The sequence below is a fragment of the Temnothorax curvispinosus genome, unplaced genomic scaffold (assembly GCF_003070985.1).
Source record: "Temnothorax curvispinosus isolate PA1 unplaced genomic scaffold, ASM307098v1 QBEX01008911.1, whole genome shotgun sequence".
NCBI lineage: Eukaryota > Metazoa > Arthropoda > Insecta > Hymenoptera > Formicidae > Temnothorax > Temnothorax curvispinosus.
Genome location: NW_020218691.1, coordinates 63,473 through 79,800, shown reverse-complemented (window position 1 = coordinate 79,800; position 16,328 = coordinate 63,473). Strand labels below are relative to the sequence as shown.

The following is a 16,328-nucleotide window of genomic DNA, read 5'->3' as shown; positions in this document are numbered from 1 at the left end:
ATACCGTTCCGCATGCCTTGCGTTTTAATCGTGTTTGGAGAAATTCTATGAAGAAATCGCTTATGCCGTTACGCTCGTGGTCGCGTTTAAATCCTTAAAATAGTCGCGGCTCTTAGTAGAACGTGGGACAAGAACGAGACGTTCTTTTCGCGTCAGCGAAGGGCACAAATGCCCCGCGTGTAGAGGCAAATTGAATGCGTAGGTGTATCTATACAGCGTCCGTACTTATCGAAGCTATCGATTGGCTCTTTTGCTCCGCTCTCAAACTCAGGAGGCTTTTCGTCAACTTGACAAACGTTAACGGCGCGAACGAGGCAGAGGCGGAAAGAGGGCGAGAGTGTGTGAAATCCATATATATCTGTTATGTAAGCCGTGATACGTGTGCGAGTTTTCATATGTCGGCCTGCAGATTTTTCCGCGCTCTCTTTGGAATCTCTCGTCTATAAGAGCGCAGAATCCGTGCATTTCGTATTCCTCATCATATATTGATAAAAAATATCTTCAGCTCCTTTTTATATTGATGACGGGAAGCTAATCGCGTTTTGGTATAAAGAACAGTCAGTTCTCCTCGTAAATTGGAGTATTTATAACAGTTTTTTTTTAGAGGCATGATCGAAGTTGGATTTAATAGCGCGTTTTGGCGTGTACGAATGTGAGAGTGCCATGATTAACGTCTTGCGTGCAGCATTAATCACGTCTTCGTAACGATCCGGTAGAACCTTGCTCCGGGGCAACGAAGTGTAAAGTTCTTAAGAACTGCTATGAAAAAAAGAATAGATTCTATGCGTCATCTCGCGGTCATTAGGCATATTTAATCGAGGACTGACGTACACGAGCAAGTTGCACCGTACTGAAACTGTGCACGAATATTTCGAGAGTTTCTTTCTCATTCGCTCTAACTTATCTTTATGGAATTTGACAATGTCATTTTTTTTCCGAGGTTTCTCTCAAAATTTATTTCCATATAGCAATGTTTTTTTCTCAAGTTAGGTGCTTGGAACGAGACTAAAACCCAATTAATTTTTTCCATAAAGACTGTTACACAGTTTCACATCTCTCAAAAAAGATGCAATAAATATTTCTTGTTTAACTTTTCCGTGACAACTTTGGACAATTTCAAAGCTATCGGAGAAACTCGAGAGAATTGGTTTATCTCTCTGTAGGGTCGCTTCATTCCCTAAAATCCGCGCGAAGTTTCAAATCTGTTTGAGTTTACGGGTCGCCAAACTTCTCTTGTTAGTCTCCGAAACCCCTCGGCTAAGTGATTCACTTGTATTCCGCGAAACGTAAGAACAAAGTCACACGTTGAGTCCACCCTTGGAGACACGTTCGGAAAGAACTTAAGGGTTAAGACAGACGAGCCGCGTGCATGCCTCTGTGGGCAGCCTAATTGGCAATTAACCGATGTCCGTGTTCCAGTAGCGGCATGGTGCAAAGCGTCGGGGCCAATTTATCGCCGGCCGAAACATTCGGATCGATCCGGTCGCTTTCGGTGACGAGGGAAGTCGCCAGTTTCCCTCTATCGCGGACGCCCACGCCGCCCCCGCAGCACAGGTAGGTGAATGCCGTTTATTTTACTTGATTCCGATGTGTATATATTTAAATACGAACACCGATAGTGCGGGCAACGCACTTCGTGAAATAAATTCAGCGCCTCCGCAAATGAAGCAGTCTCTAATTTTAGCACAAATTGAATGTGGTAATGTGAAAATTATTCATGTGAGTCACGTAATAGTTCAATAAATAAATACGAATTCCGACGAGATTTCTAATAGTTCCACTTGTTCATTTATTTATGCTAAAGATAGCACTATTAAAATCGGTAAATGTTGAAGCATTATTAATTTAGTCAATAAATGTTAAAGGTATAGCATTATTGACTACGTTTACGCGGCTGCTTGTAATCCGGTTTAATAACTATTGTTGTATACTATCTGATACATAATTTTTCTTCTTTTGATTATAACGATTATTTAAATATAAACCTATTTTGATATTCTAAACATTTGAATCAATTTTTTATATCTATATCAAAATTACAACCTATTTTGATATCTATACTAAAAAAATTGTAGTTTAATCGTAGTTTATAAAAAAAGGCTCATATCTAAATGATTATTATGATCAAAAAAGAAAAATTTTGAATCGGATAGTATACGGTAGTTATTAAATTGGATTATAAGCCGCTGTGTAAACGCAGTCATTAATTTAGTCAATAAAATGCATGAATTTTCTGCCATTGTCCTTTAACCCCCAGTCCATAAGATCGATGCCTATCGTTTCATATTTCGAAAAGAGTGAATTTGCAATTATTAGAAATTATTAGAAACTAAACTAAATCAATAAATATATATTACATCTTAACGGATCTATAACGAATTTAAAAAATCCTAAAAACGAACAAAAGAAAAGATTAATTTATTCAGACCGAGTTTATCTGATGAAAATGCACGAAATATACATCTGTCTTACGGACTGACGGGTTGACGCGGCCGAGGCGAACGTACGCGACACTCACGAGACGAACGGCGGTCGTCGTTGCAGACCGTCGGCGGTATTGGCGACGAACCCCGAGGAGCTGGTGGGCGTCGGTAGCCCCCTGAGGGAGGCTTCACCCAGGCCGGAGGTGCGCGTGGTCGCGCCGTCCCATCGGCCACTACCGACGTCCGCCCTGGCCGCAACAAACCAGGTCGTCTCCACGGCGAACCGAAAATCCGTCAGCATACTGCTACCCGAGCAGAGCGGATGACAGCAGCAACAGCAGCGACAGCAGCAGCAGTTGCTGCATCAGCAACAACATAAGCAACAGCAGCACGGCTTCGTGCACCGTTGCGACGAGCAGCCGCTCTCGATCTAGGAGAATCTTCTCGTTCGTCGAGGCTGCGACGATGAAAACGACGCGTCTCGCGTTACACGCCGATCCGATTCGGGTAACTGAGAATTAATTGATCTCGTCACGTTTCTCGTCCGCCCCGATCTCGGGCACGGTCTCCGCATATACGATGCATGAGTAAAACTGTCTGACGAACGACGGAGGTGAGTGATTGATGACTGGTTAACGTCGGTTAATGGTCAAGCTCGACCGGCCAAAACTCCGTTTTAAGTCTGACCGTTTTAGATCGCGATCGACCCGCAAGGACCCCGAGAGGGCTTGAACTATCGTCGACATTAGGAAACGAGGGACCTCGTGATGAATCCTTCATCACTTTTTACCGCTTGATTAACGATACTCTATACGCGAATCAATATTTTAAACGATACTCTATACGCGAATCAATATTTTAAACTATCGTGAATTATCATTGCTTATACGGAGACATTGTCTGATGATATCTCGACTAGAAACCGTGCTCGGTGTCTCCATATAGTCTGATACTCGATGGAAAATCGTCAAATTACATCGCACAGTTTCATTACGTAATTGAAAAAAAAAAAATACGATTGCTGGGAATTTTCCAGCACTATGCAGTAATAATATTCGAAAAATAACAATGACATTGAAAAATTTTGCGTTTTCAAGCTGTGGCAGAATTGATCGCGCTTATGTTTACTTACTCTGTCGCATTGTTAGAGCGTTATTGTGCATTGTTAATCATCTAAAAATATACACAGCACTAATCAGAAATGCTATTTGACACGCATCTTAACCTTCGAAAATTACATATTATTAACAAGCATCATAGTGCAAACACAATGATGTGTTGTGTGGAAATCTACCAGCTAGATAAAAATATAGAACTGTGGTTTAAGAATTCATCTTTTGCTTGGAAAGCAAAATAAATGAATTTTCACCGAGAAAACGTATAAAATTTATACGTTCGTACCACGTTCGTTTGTTATTTAATTAAAAACACGTTGGTGTTTATTTTATACGTAACGAAATTTGCATGTTTTACTCTACAATTAACAAAAACTATTTCGCAAATTAGACTTGACTCACGGTACTTTTGTGCGGCCCGTCGATAAAATAATTTTGATAAACATTTACAAGCTTCGATTGTTATTATTGATACGCTTTTTCTTTCTTTTTTAGCAATTATAATAAAATAAAATATTAGCGGTTATAATAAAAATGTGCAAGTATTTGCGCATATATCGAAATATTGAATTTTTCAAACATCGTTATATCTCTTTTGATCTCACGACAGCGAAAAGAAATGAATATCTGAGCTGTTATTTTGGATATTGGATAATTTTTTTAATAAAAAGAAACAATAATTTATTTATGTTAGACAGATTATTCTACATTATAAATATGGAATTGTAATATGTTAATTTTTGGTTTACTTTTTATCGCGAGATCGTAATTTTGCGAATGCATGTTCGCGAATTAATACCATACGCGAACATCATTTGCCTCTTTGCGCATTAAGGACGTACTATTCTCAGCAGGGCGTCCCTTTCTCGCGCATCGAAAGGGCTAATGTCTGGGGAGGGAGACACCCAGCACGGTTTTGCACTATCAGCGCATTAATTAAGTCTCAGTTATTCTCGACTCGCAATCGAGCGATACGCCTTCCTATTTACACTACCGCCAAGCTCCACCGTCTCGAACATTTACATCCCGGTAGATATTCGTCGCAACGGGGCGCGTTTCTGGCCAAAAGTAGTTCTTAAGGTATTCTCGCGCGCGATTTACCACGACCCCTCGAGACATCAAACACACGATCCATCGAAGTGAGAGAGGTCGAGATTAATCCGAGTCCCCTCCTCTCCTTGTCTTGCTCTTGCTCCTTTCACTCCTCTTTAGCCCTCCAGTACTGAAACGCGGTCTCGCGGATTATTAGATTTTTGTCACACCAGCGGTTTGGGATCAGCGAATAAATACGTTTGCACGTTGTTTATTATTACATTTTTTATTCCGCACTCTGAAAGCTTAATTTATCAAATTTTTTTAACAGCAACGTAAAGTAAAATTCTGAAAAATAGCGACGTTGACTAACAAGTTGTAAGACAAGTATCCTAAACCGCATTTATCAGCGTAGGCGCTATATATTCACAGCATCTTTTGCTGACTCAACTTCCAAGAACGTCTTTGGTATTGGAGGCAGGCTGGAGGTCAACTTTCCCTCTCTCTTTCTCTCTTTCTCTCTCGCGACCAAATCTCCGATATCGGTCACGGGAATCGATATCGCGAGAGCGGTGAAAATTCTCGATTGATTCAGAGAGATAGGTAAATACGTTAACTAAATAGATAAACCGGTGCGGAGATGGCACGGATGACGCTGGCAGATGTTCAAAGCTTGCCTAGACGGGTCGATGAGATTTTCGGTCCAATTCGCGCAGGATTGAGATGACGCTCTTCTTTTTAATCCAGACGGATTATCCCCGACCTGGTTCATCTGATTCAACGAAAAACACCTAACCCGGCATTTACGCTAGGTAGTACGACAGATTTCCCGGTGCGATCCAGCACGTCAGTTCAGCCTTTTTTCCTCGGCATTTGCATTAGCTTGAAATAAATTGGCTTTCGTAATAACTTGACACTTTTTGAAAATTTGTTTAGTAAAATATGATGGGAATTATAATTTAGAGAAATTTTTGTGTCATATTTCACATTTACGAGTTTGAAAAACGACGTGAATCATTTGTCGCGGTTGAATGTCACTATTGAATTTATATAGGATCATTTATCACGTTTGAAACGTCACTGACGAACATTTGTTTCTATTTCGCGATCATAAATAACTTGCGTGATTTCTGAAATGAGAAGCGCATGTCTAGAGACTGAAAAGATAACAATTCTGCATAAATATCGGCATCCCCGGGAAAGATTGTTTGGAGTATTGATTAGTTGAAAAAGTCAGGATGAAACGACTAGCAGAATGACTGTACTATTGACAATCTATATAGAAGATATTCGCGTTGCTATAAATCGTGGAAAGAGGCGAGAGGAAGATTTCGGGGGATACTTGAGTAAATTAAGAGATCAAAATTTAATAGAACGCGAACGGCTGGAATCGGGACTTGAAAAATTAAAGTGATGGAGGAAATCTCAAGAGAGCGGAAATCTCGAACACCTAACATTCTGTAGCAGTGATCTTTGTACGTATTAAAGCAAACGCTTTAGGGGTATATTTTATGAAAAAATAATTAATTAATTAATTAATTAATCTTTATTTTATTTTTTTGACTTGCGTAGAAATGAAATATCTGTTTATAGTTCGAACGACATACTGCTTGGATTTGTAATGTTTAACAATTTAGAATTTTAAATAATATATCATTTTCGGGCAGTATGTCAAATAAATATGAAATTGAAGTTGTTTCCAGTTAAGATATCTCAATGTCAGTACGTTTTGTAAAGATAACAATTTACTAGGATCTGTTTTTTATAAAGTTCGTTAAATTCTACTCTCCGTTACTGTTTGCTGCAATATGTATACACACACAGATCTCCCTGTTCCACATCACGAATTCGAACACGACAATCAATGAATCGCGAAACATTTCTATTTCAGTATAAGATCGCGAACACGTTAAAGTCATCGAGGTTTTGAATTTTGCACATTACCACCAATCCCTGTCATTCTCAAATGTCGACTTTTCTCTCGGAGCTCTCGATTGGATCGAGCGTGAAAGGACACGCGTTACTTTTCGTAGATGGTCGATGTCAAAGAGACACGCTTTGTTATCTTGATAATAAGGCGAAAAGCGAAATTCTTCCGGCGCTTGTGGCGCTTCGCGATGAGAAGCAAGATGAGAGCAGGTTTTAACGAGTAACACGATCCTTAACATGACACTGGCCCACGGCAATCGGATTAAGTGCTTTTGATGGAATTGACCGAAACTGGATATGGGGTTTTTTGTGACGCTAATTAACACGTATCGTTCCGAACATTCGCGGAAGATATAAACGGACAGATGGGTGACAATTGAAAATGTGAGCTTTATTACGAGAGAGAAAAAATATTATCCCACAGTGAATATCACGATTAACGCATTTTTCATCATTAATTCTAAATTTGAGAAATTTAAGGAAATAAAGATTACGATTAAGATTATGTTATAAAACATAAAGGAATCGAAATGATATAGAAAGAATCTGATAAAAATAAGAAGAAATATATGTATATATACTATATATATATTAATACTTTTTCAATAACTTTAAAAGATTATTAAGATAAAGAATATTGTATAATTATCGCGACGTAAATGTTCAATTATATATAGCAAAAGATTTAATTATTATTTAAGATGGAAACGTATCTTTGAATGCTAAGTTTAGAGGCAAAACACTATGTCAGTTGAGCGATATCTGTTAAGAGGCGTCCCGATGGCACTCCGTAGAATGGTGCTAGCCGGAATATCAGGCAATTTGCGTTGATGACTCTTATCGTAAGAGAAAACGATGGGTACTAATTGCATAGTATATTTAAAGTAAGCGTATAGTCTTTAAGGTAACACACGCGTTTATGCTCATAATTTTCTGCTTGCTCGACGATGCTACGATCGATTCTCGATCACCCCCCCTCGCGGATTCGAGACCCTCCTCGAGCAGGCAGCCGAGATTTTAAGTAAGACTCTAGTCCTGTATATACGTATATAAACGAAGATATCAGTCGAGAAGCGTGCGACGAGTTTAAAGCATCTTCGAACTCATTTCACGCTTATGATTGTAATCGACGAGGAAGAGATATCGCAGATGTACGCGCTTTATGAGCTTACGGTTGTATCGAGATAAAAAGGATATTGTTAACTCTTTGGGGATACGTTGCCGTAGAAGAATATATATTATCCCTTTACAGGGATTTACCATTTAATCGTTATTTTGTATAAAAAGATTAAGAGGAAAGAATCTTAAAAATCGGTCTTTTGTACTTTTTATTTTAGATATATATATGCTACGTAGTTATTTATTTTTTAACAAACGCAAAATCCGCTCGAAGAGTTAACAAATGGATGTATATGCGCTTCTGTCCATCTAAAAGAATCGAAGTTGTGAATCGCGAAATCGCACGAGGCGAGGTATATCGATATCGCGCATCCGGATACTCAGACCAACCAACGCCAGAATTTAATTATAAACGCGCCTTTGTATCCCTTGATACGAATAACGAATATTAACGACGCTACAGCTGAGATGGGCGATCTCAGGTATATCGATCATCGAAACGCCGGCGGATGAACTCGTGAACTTTCGCCCGTTTCACAATTTCGATTCTGTTTCGGGGCTTTAAAAAAGTATACGGTGCATAATCCGGAGATCCGCCTACGTGCTCCTGTGTCAACGACGTGCTAGTTATTCCACGGGTTTGATCGAGGACCTCTCACACCCCCGGAATTGAGTCTGTGTTCGGCCGAAACTGTCACGAACTGTTTCGCCCGAGAACTCGAAGCGGACGCGCTTGAGTTTCTGGATATATTCGACAATATATTTACATTAATCGTAACGGTCTAGTAACGCATACACGTGTATGTAGCTCACTCAATAGCATTTGTTCGTGCTGTCGTATAGGATAATGATTGGAGGTGAAGAAAGATGTTGCGTGTGGGCGAGTAATCGCGCAGGCGGTTCATCGAAATCATTTGATCCACGAGTAGAATCGGTGATTTCGACTGGACGCCGTTTATTTCGAGGATGGCGCAAGTCGAATTCGATTTAAAAAAAAGATTACATAATCCGTACTCCGGCTATCGCATTTTAATCCCTGATTTTCAGGTCGGAACATCTGGAAATGCAGAGTCGCCTTGTATTGGCGTAATTTAATCCGGTGTAACGGTATTCACTCTAAATCGCTTCGATAAGATTTCCATGGATTTGATTTGTGCCATCGTCGTAATAAGCGGCCCTAAGTCACGAGTATGAGAGACAAGGGAAGCGTGTGCCAAAAAGTAGGACAAATTTCTCTTTGCGCGGGACAAAACGGATGTTTCGTGTATCTTCTTCTGTTTTGCTCCATTTCGTCCCACTGTTCCACTTTTGGCCAGAGCCTAGATACGGCATCTGGAATGTAACGTAATATCGCTGAAAATGAAATCCACAATTGGATGGATTCCAGGACGTTTCCCCGCGAGAATTCTCATCAATACTGGCCCAATGTCTTCAACAAGATGGAACAGTGGGATCGGGGTGGGGTATAAGCTCGTAAAGAGCTTATGAGAGACACTTATGTGAGAAATTTGCCGAGAGCGATGCTTTTACTGTTGAAGAGATTCAGTGCAGCAGTGGACGAACTCTTTTCGGAATTGGAGGAAATAAATCTTACAGATATACGTCTTTTAATTTTAACCTTGGATTTTTAATTCGACAGAATTGAGATTTAATTTCCTCAGATTCTCAAAGCAATGTGTTTGGCCATGTGTTTTCGCTAAAGCGTTTGAATTTACTTCAGCGACACAGGTCAGGTCGAGTCATTATGCTCAAGTTTCAATAGAGAGACTCGATCCCGCATTCTCTCGCTCCGTTCTCCTCCAATCGGTCGATTTTGTTTTTATTTTCGCGATGTTAATTTCCGAGCGGGGTGATTTGAATGAATTGCTTCAACGTCGGCGAGGCTCAAGGTCAGAAATTAACGCGACTCTCGTCGCTCTTCGTCGGACACATCCTTGCCCGGATGGCGGAGAGTGCATTCTCACGTTGCAGTCGGTGATGGCAGAACTTCGGTTACGTAGATAAGGGTGATACGTTTTTTTTTTCTCTTCTTTAGGCGAATTGTGATAGAACGCGTAGGCACGTAAGCCATAAGATTGATTCAAATGACTATACTATAATTACGATTTTAATTCTTACTTATACGAAGCCGATAAGCCAGCAAGTTTGCCGAGTGCAGTTTGCCGCGAGCGATTCGCGCGGTAAGCGCCTACCGTGCTGTAACTAGAATAATTTCTCCGCGATCTGAGAGACGAGTTGAAAATAACTTCCTCTCGCTTTTGTAATTTCAAAGCTCGCGACGCTGCAACGCGAAAGTGGATGAAATCTGCTTTAAAAATCAATTTGCAATTAAAGTTTTTATAAAGAGTACATTCGTTGCAAACTTACGAAGTTAATTGTTAAAAAAGATAATATTTTATCTCTTAACAGGAGATAATTAATCTATGCTAATGAAGTCGGTTCTAATTATATTAATTAATAATAACAGTGTAATTACCTTGAAAGGTAAATGATCCTCCTTCACAGAAGATTAAGCGATTTACGTCCATTTCCACCAGTGCGGATTAACTTTAATCTAAATTACTTTTTATCTTTTTCTAATTCTTAGAACTAGAAAAAGATAAAAAGTAATAAGTCTGCATGAAATGGATGATAGTCCGATGGCATATCCGCGTGAAAACAAACTGACAAACAGGCGAACCGCACTTGTACGACTCTTGCTTGCCTAAAGGCTTCCACGTGACATATATGTAAGCGTACGATTTAAAGACGTATCGTCATTTCGAATCGAGTCCATCCGGCGGGACTCGTGCGACTCGCATTCACGGTACTTTTACGATATACATATAATTATACATATAGCCAAGATATATAAAATTTTACGACACATCAGGATGAGTTTTATAGCTGTTGATTATATTATAAAGAGGCTGATTAAGTTTAGATATCGTTCCAGTGTACTCGATACATTTGATATAATGCAGTTAAAGATATTCGTATGGTAGATACGCGTTATTATTATTATCATCATTACCACCGTAGTTATACTTACCTTAAGATAAGTACCCGACAATTTTGTCCTCTTTCTTAGCCGCATTCGACGCGACGCTGACGCCACGACGAATAGAGAATAAACGAAGTATCTTTAGAATAGAACGCTTCATCTTATCTATTACGATTAAAATTCGATAATAGTGTCATTGTCATTATATGAATATCATCAACTCCATTGCTTGTTGTATAATAAATGATTGACGGATGACTATGTAATACAAGAAACCATCGGCGAAACAATGAAGCTAAAAAGAAAATTTTATAACTCCCTCTGCATAAATCGATATGTAGGTCACATTGGATACAGCGAGAATTTATTTTAGCAAAACAGGACGCGCGAGCCTGCGGAGCTCATTGCGACGGAATTCCGCTTATATACAGTCGGTCGCGGATCGGCACAGCCGGTGCGATTTTATACTTAAGCTCGTAGCGATCGGCGACGGCAATAAAAGGAAGCAGTTATGGCCTATACGCGTGTGTAGAGACACGAGGAACCGAACATAACACCCAAACTGTATGTCGCACATGAGTCGTGCCGCGAGCTCGAGCGGGCATGTAATTTCCGTTAAAGCGCATTATAGGAGACGTGGGACCGAGCGACATTTGTCACTCGAGCGAATCCGCTCGAAGAGAAGAAACCTCCTTTAAGGAGAGCAAATTTTTTTATACCGAACTGTCGATCGGTCTCGATGTCGCTTGACGCGCTTCGCTTCCGGATGCGTTTAATTAGTATCTATTTGATGAACGATCGAATCGTTTTTTTTCTGCCGCGAAATCGGAAGTACTCTGGGAGAGTAACGCAGCGGCGAACGATCGAAGGCGTCGCGATCGCGAGACGAACGCGAACGAGGCGGATGCATGAATCTCCCCCCATATAGGCATTTTAAGAAACGTTTCAAGAGAGACCCAATTAGCATAGTGAGATCGTTACGTCTGAACATTGATGTCATCATTATCGCTATATGATTATTATCATCGCGCTATCTATTATCGTCATCCGCCGCGACGACGCGGTGACGAGGTAGTGCGGTTCTATATTCGATATTCTGTGTCGATACCTACACCTAACTGTATATTAACAACGATCATTGTGTAAGGAGTTGAAATTCCAGTATAATAAAATCGCTCTTCATACTTTCGTCCTCCTACTCTCGACGATACTCCTGATCACCGTGCGAGGGCGAATTATCTACAATTCTACGATACATCTCTGTAATATCTTTATATTCTTATTATAGGAATAAAAAGAAAGTCGATATCATTATTTTTCGATCACCGAATGCATTCTAATGTAGTCTAATTTTATTACTAAATTGAATATTTTAACTCTCGATCACTCTCTCGAAGAAAATTAGAACGTTCCATTTCTTATAAATAGGAATAAAGAAAAGCAGGTTTAAGATAATTTTTCTTAAGAAATTATATTTTCCTTTCTGCTTAAAGATGTTTTTCTCTATTCTTTTACAAAGGATACAAATCAGTCAAATCCATTAAACATAGGTATATTGAATTCTTCAATATATTGAATATATTGAATTCTCGCTAAATCGTTCTCGCGGTTCTTATTTAAATATTAAGAAGAAGTATTAAATATTAAGAATGAAACATAACATCTCTTGAAATATCGCGACATATGCAATTTCGTATGGGTATTTTCTACGAGAGATGAAGCCGGATTGGCCTATCGATCGACACTGACGACGAAAGCTGATCTATATTCGAATGTTCACTATAAATTTGTCGTAAACGAGCGATCGGGCCGTCACAGAAAACTGGAAAACTTCTCGCAAAGCTCTTGTGTAAGAGCATCATCCCCCGCTACCCTAGCATTTACAGTGACTCATGAAATATAATGTATTTGTTCCCCGGACGCATCTATTTATTTGTACATTATTTCACGGAATAAATATATACATGTTTTTTGCATCCTCAGCCCGCGTCACGTCCTTACCGCATACTTTCAGCTAGATAATAAGCAATTTTTCATTCAATCCGATTGTCTCTTTCAGAGGCGAGATTTGGAGAAAAAAGAAATTAGAGCCGTCAAGTATATAATATTTCCTTTTTATTGTCCTTTTATAACGTACAATCAACAACGGTATTTTTTCTTTCATTTTTTTTCTTTTTTCATGTAACCCGTGTGCCAGCAATCACTTCTCAAAAGGACACGTTAGACGTCTCGTGGGTTATTATATAAATAACGGTTTATACAGTGAGAATACAATTAGATAGCTGAGTATATAGTATTAACAAACCTTACTCTATAGAACGTCCGGCCGATATACCTCGACGAGACATAATAGATCAATAGTGTAATTGTTATATGCGAGAGAGGGAGGGAGGGGTAACAACGAAGGTTTCACAGGGTAATTTGTAACATTGTAAGTACAGAAATAGCAATTACGCGCTCGCGAGGAAAATAGATAAGATCGCCACGCGAATATACATATATATATATTTTTTTTACGTATCAACGTTAGGTACATTTTGTTTAATATTCCTCGTACACGTTATAAGTACGCATCACAGATATGTCGTTGTTCGTGGAACGAAAAGAAGCACGAATGGCGACAACAAAGATCGGCGAGAGCACGCGGTGTCCTGAAAATGATATGCAGCAGAATTGTATTTTCAAAAGATTCGATTTTTCTGTAAAAAAAAAAAAAACATGCTTTGAAACAGTCTGCTATAAAATAATTATCCGTTTTTAATAATTAAAGTAAACGAATTGAACGGTGATTAATCTGCTTTTTAAAGAACACACGAGAAATTTAATAGACTTCACTCCCAAAGAATCAATTCTTTTTTAAAAAACGTGCTTTGATACAATAATAAAAAAATTGAACGGTGATCAATCTGCTTTGTAAAGAACGCGAGACATTTAATAGCAAGACTTTATTTCCAAAGAATTTGATGCTTTCCTAAAGCATATTTTGAGACAGTCTTTTACTATAAATTCATAATTAACCGGCTCTGATAATTAAAGTAAAAGATTGACTAATGATCAACTTGTTTTCTAAAGGACATGATAAATTTATTTTTTCTTAATTAAAAGATTTATTTTTGTAAAAAAAAAAACTCTTGTTATTCCGAATTCTTCAATTCTAAGAATTCGTAGAGCAGAAACTTGAACGAGATCTACGTGAGAATAATAAGTGAGTAGTATCCTGCCGTTCGGTGTGCCTCAACTTTCGTGGAACATCTTGTATATTTTATTGCGGGCACGTAAAAATAATCCAAAGCATAACCGTTGACATCTCGGCGCGTGTTACAATTGTAAAACGAGTGTTCCCGACAGAACGGTCCGCGAGGGAAAAAAAAATACGGTAAGTGAAAATAAAAAATATTGCTGTTTTAACATCAATAACGTGCCGGAAAATATAAAATAAGGAAAACGGCACTATTTTGCAATAAATCGCTATTGATACTATGTATATCCGCAAGTCCGTGATGAATGTGAACGACGAAGGCAAATTGTACGCACCGGCCAGCAACAATCTTAATGAAGACGTATCGCACAACTATACAAGTTCGCTATCCACAATAATAGGATATTAATAATAATAACGAACACGACGTAACGTGGGCGCTCAGGACTGGGCAGTACTTCAAATTAATACGCAGTTTCGCGTTATAATTGACACGAAATTATGAGTGAAATGTAAAATATTCTTTATATTTTGTATTATGAATACAATCTTAATATTCTTCATATTCTTCGTTGTAAAAGGTTACGAAGCAATTAAAAATTCGTATCTTGATTTTGTACCTGAAAAACATCTTAATAGCATTTTGCCCAATCCTGTGGACAAAATTATTGCTGTCGTTAAAATTATCCTCGCGTACTGCCTCGCAAAAGAGTTCTCACTATATATTTTATAATTTATAATAATTTAATAATTTCTTTATTAAATCATCTCGTCTTGCATTTATAATATTCGTTTCGCGATTATATTTATGCCTTCTGCAATTTAAATAATGCATGAATGCACACGAATATCAAATTCATTCGAAAATATTTATTATAATTTTATGCTGTATATCATGAAAGTGCCACAAATATTTAATGGCTAGTCTTTTTTTTATATGAAAAGTTTAAAACCTTCGTCTTCCTTTTTTTATTTAAATTTTTGTTAAGCAAAATTGTAACATTGAACATTTGAAATCACTTGAATATTACATTTGCTGGTCAATCTTGATCAATACTTACAGAGAAGTGTCAGCGTGGCGACATATACGTAGATACGTTGCAATTGACAATTACATTACTCGATCGTGATAAATCGGTCACCCTCATTTTAGCTCGTTGCTACAGAGTATATTGGTCACAGCAGGTTTTCTTTCTTCTTAAACATCTGAGTTTCATTAATCCGGAACACATACGAGGAAAATATAATTTGTTAGACGACGATCTGTTGAAACGTTTTTTTTTTTTTTATTGTAGTTTCTAATCCAATTCTCATGCAATTTAGGGCATGACTACGAATGTGTTCTCAACATCCATCTGTCGCGCGTATATGTGTACATATGTAATGCATATTAGCCTCCGCCCACGTTACGGATAACAATCGAACGAAAAACGCGCTAGATTTGACTATATTTAAGTATATATATTTTTTATATATGGAATGTGCTTCTACCAAACCGCTAAGAGTGTGCTAATACATAGATTCTTCACGTCGCCGGGTGTGTATGTCACGTGCCGGCATACGCACGTAGCGCTCTAAATACAGGTTCTCTCGAAACTGCTCTCGACGCAACACGCAAATACCTCATAATAAACCGCGAAATAGGTCCGTTAGCGGATTTCGTCTCTAATTTCTCAATACAAATCCCTGAAGATTTACGAGAGAATCTCATCGTCGCTCGTAATAACGAGAAAAGGAAAAGAAAATTGTCTAAAAGTCGTGCGTTTAATCGGCGAATGCGCGAACGCGTGTACGTTTTTGCCAGCGAATCCTAAAATCAAATCACTACAGAACTACGCGAGACCGGTTGCACCATTTTGATCAACGCCTTTACAATTTCCTTGTTTCTTGTTTCATAGCAGCGATTATAATTCTGCACAGCTTGGATATGTCAAGTTATACTTTTTGCCGATCTCTCTGAACGAGAGAATTTAAGTTAACGATTCAATCGTGTAGAACTTAATATTGCAGATTAAAAGATATATCGTTTAATTATACGATCAAAGATCGCGCTGATCAAGAATGATGCAACCCGGCCTTGAAAGATATGTGGTCGAGTGGAAAAATGTGCATCGTTTTCGAGCGCAGTTCGTTAAGTTGCATTCTGCACATTTTGTACTTGGGTCACCGCGCGCGAAACGAGCGGTGAAGCTTTGGCGGTATTGATTAATTTTCACGGAGGTCTCAACGCATTCTCAACGTGGTGTGCGCAACGGCGGCGTGCTTTCTCGCGATGCGAGAAACTGTGTATAACTCTTAATTACAGTTACATTATTATCAATTATCTACAGAACGCAGGGGAGCTCTTGTCAGTGAAACAAGTTTAATTTGAATATTCAACAAAATTGACACACGCACAATAAAATGTAAAGCAAGATTGCGCAATTTAACTGTTACAAGTCAACTGTGCTCGGAAGTGTCCTCATCCAAAATAAAAAATGTCTTAAATATTCCGAATGGAAATCTAATATCTAACAGGGAAGATTTAA

The 16,328-nt window shown here is 38.6% G+C and overlaps 1 protein-coding gene across 2 annotated transcripts in view; it reads left to right on the top strand.

Moving 5' to 3' along the window:
* Positions 1 to 5,832, top strand: part of LOC112458433 — a 59,295-nt gene extending 53,463 nt beyond the window's left edge. For both annotated transcript variants that reach the window (XM_025022056.1, XM_025022055.1), the window contains 2 exons: positions 1,420 to 1,554; positions 2,545 to 5,832. In XM_025022056.1, the coding sequence (XP_024877824.1) occupies positions 1,420 to 1,554; positions 2,545 to 2,749 (340 nt within the window). In that variant the 3' untranslated portion in view covers positions 2,750 to 5,832. The remainder of the gene's footprint in view (positions 1 to 1,419; positions 1,555 to 2,544) is intronic.
* The last annotated feature ends 10,496 nt before the right edge of the window (positions 5,833 to 16,328 follow it).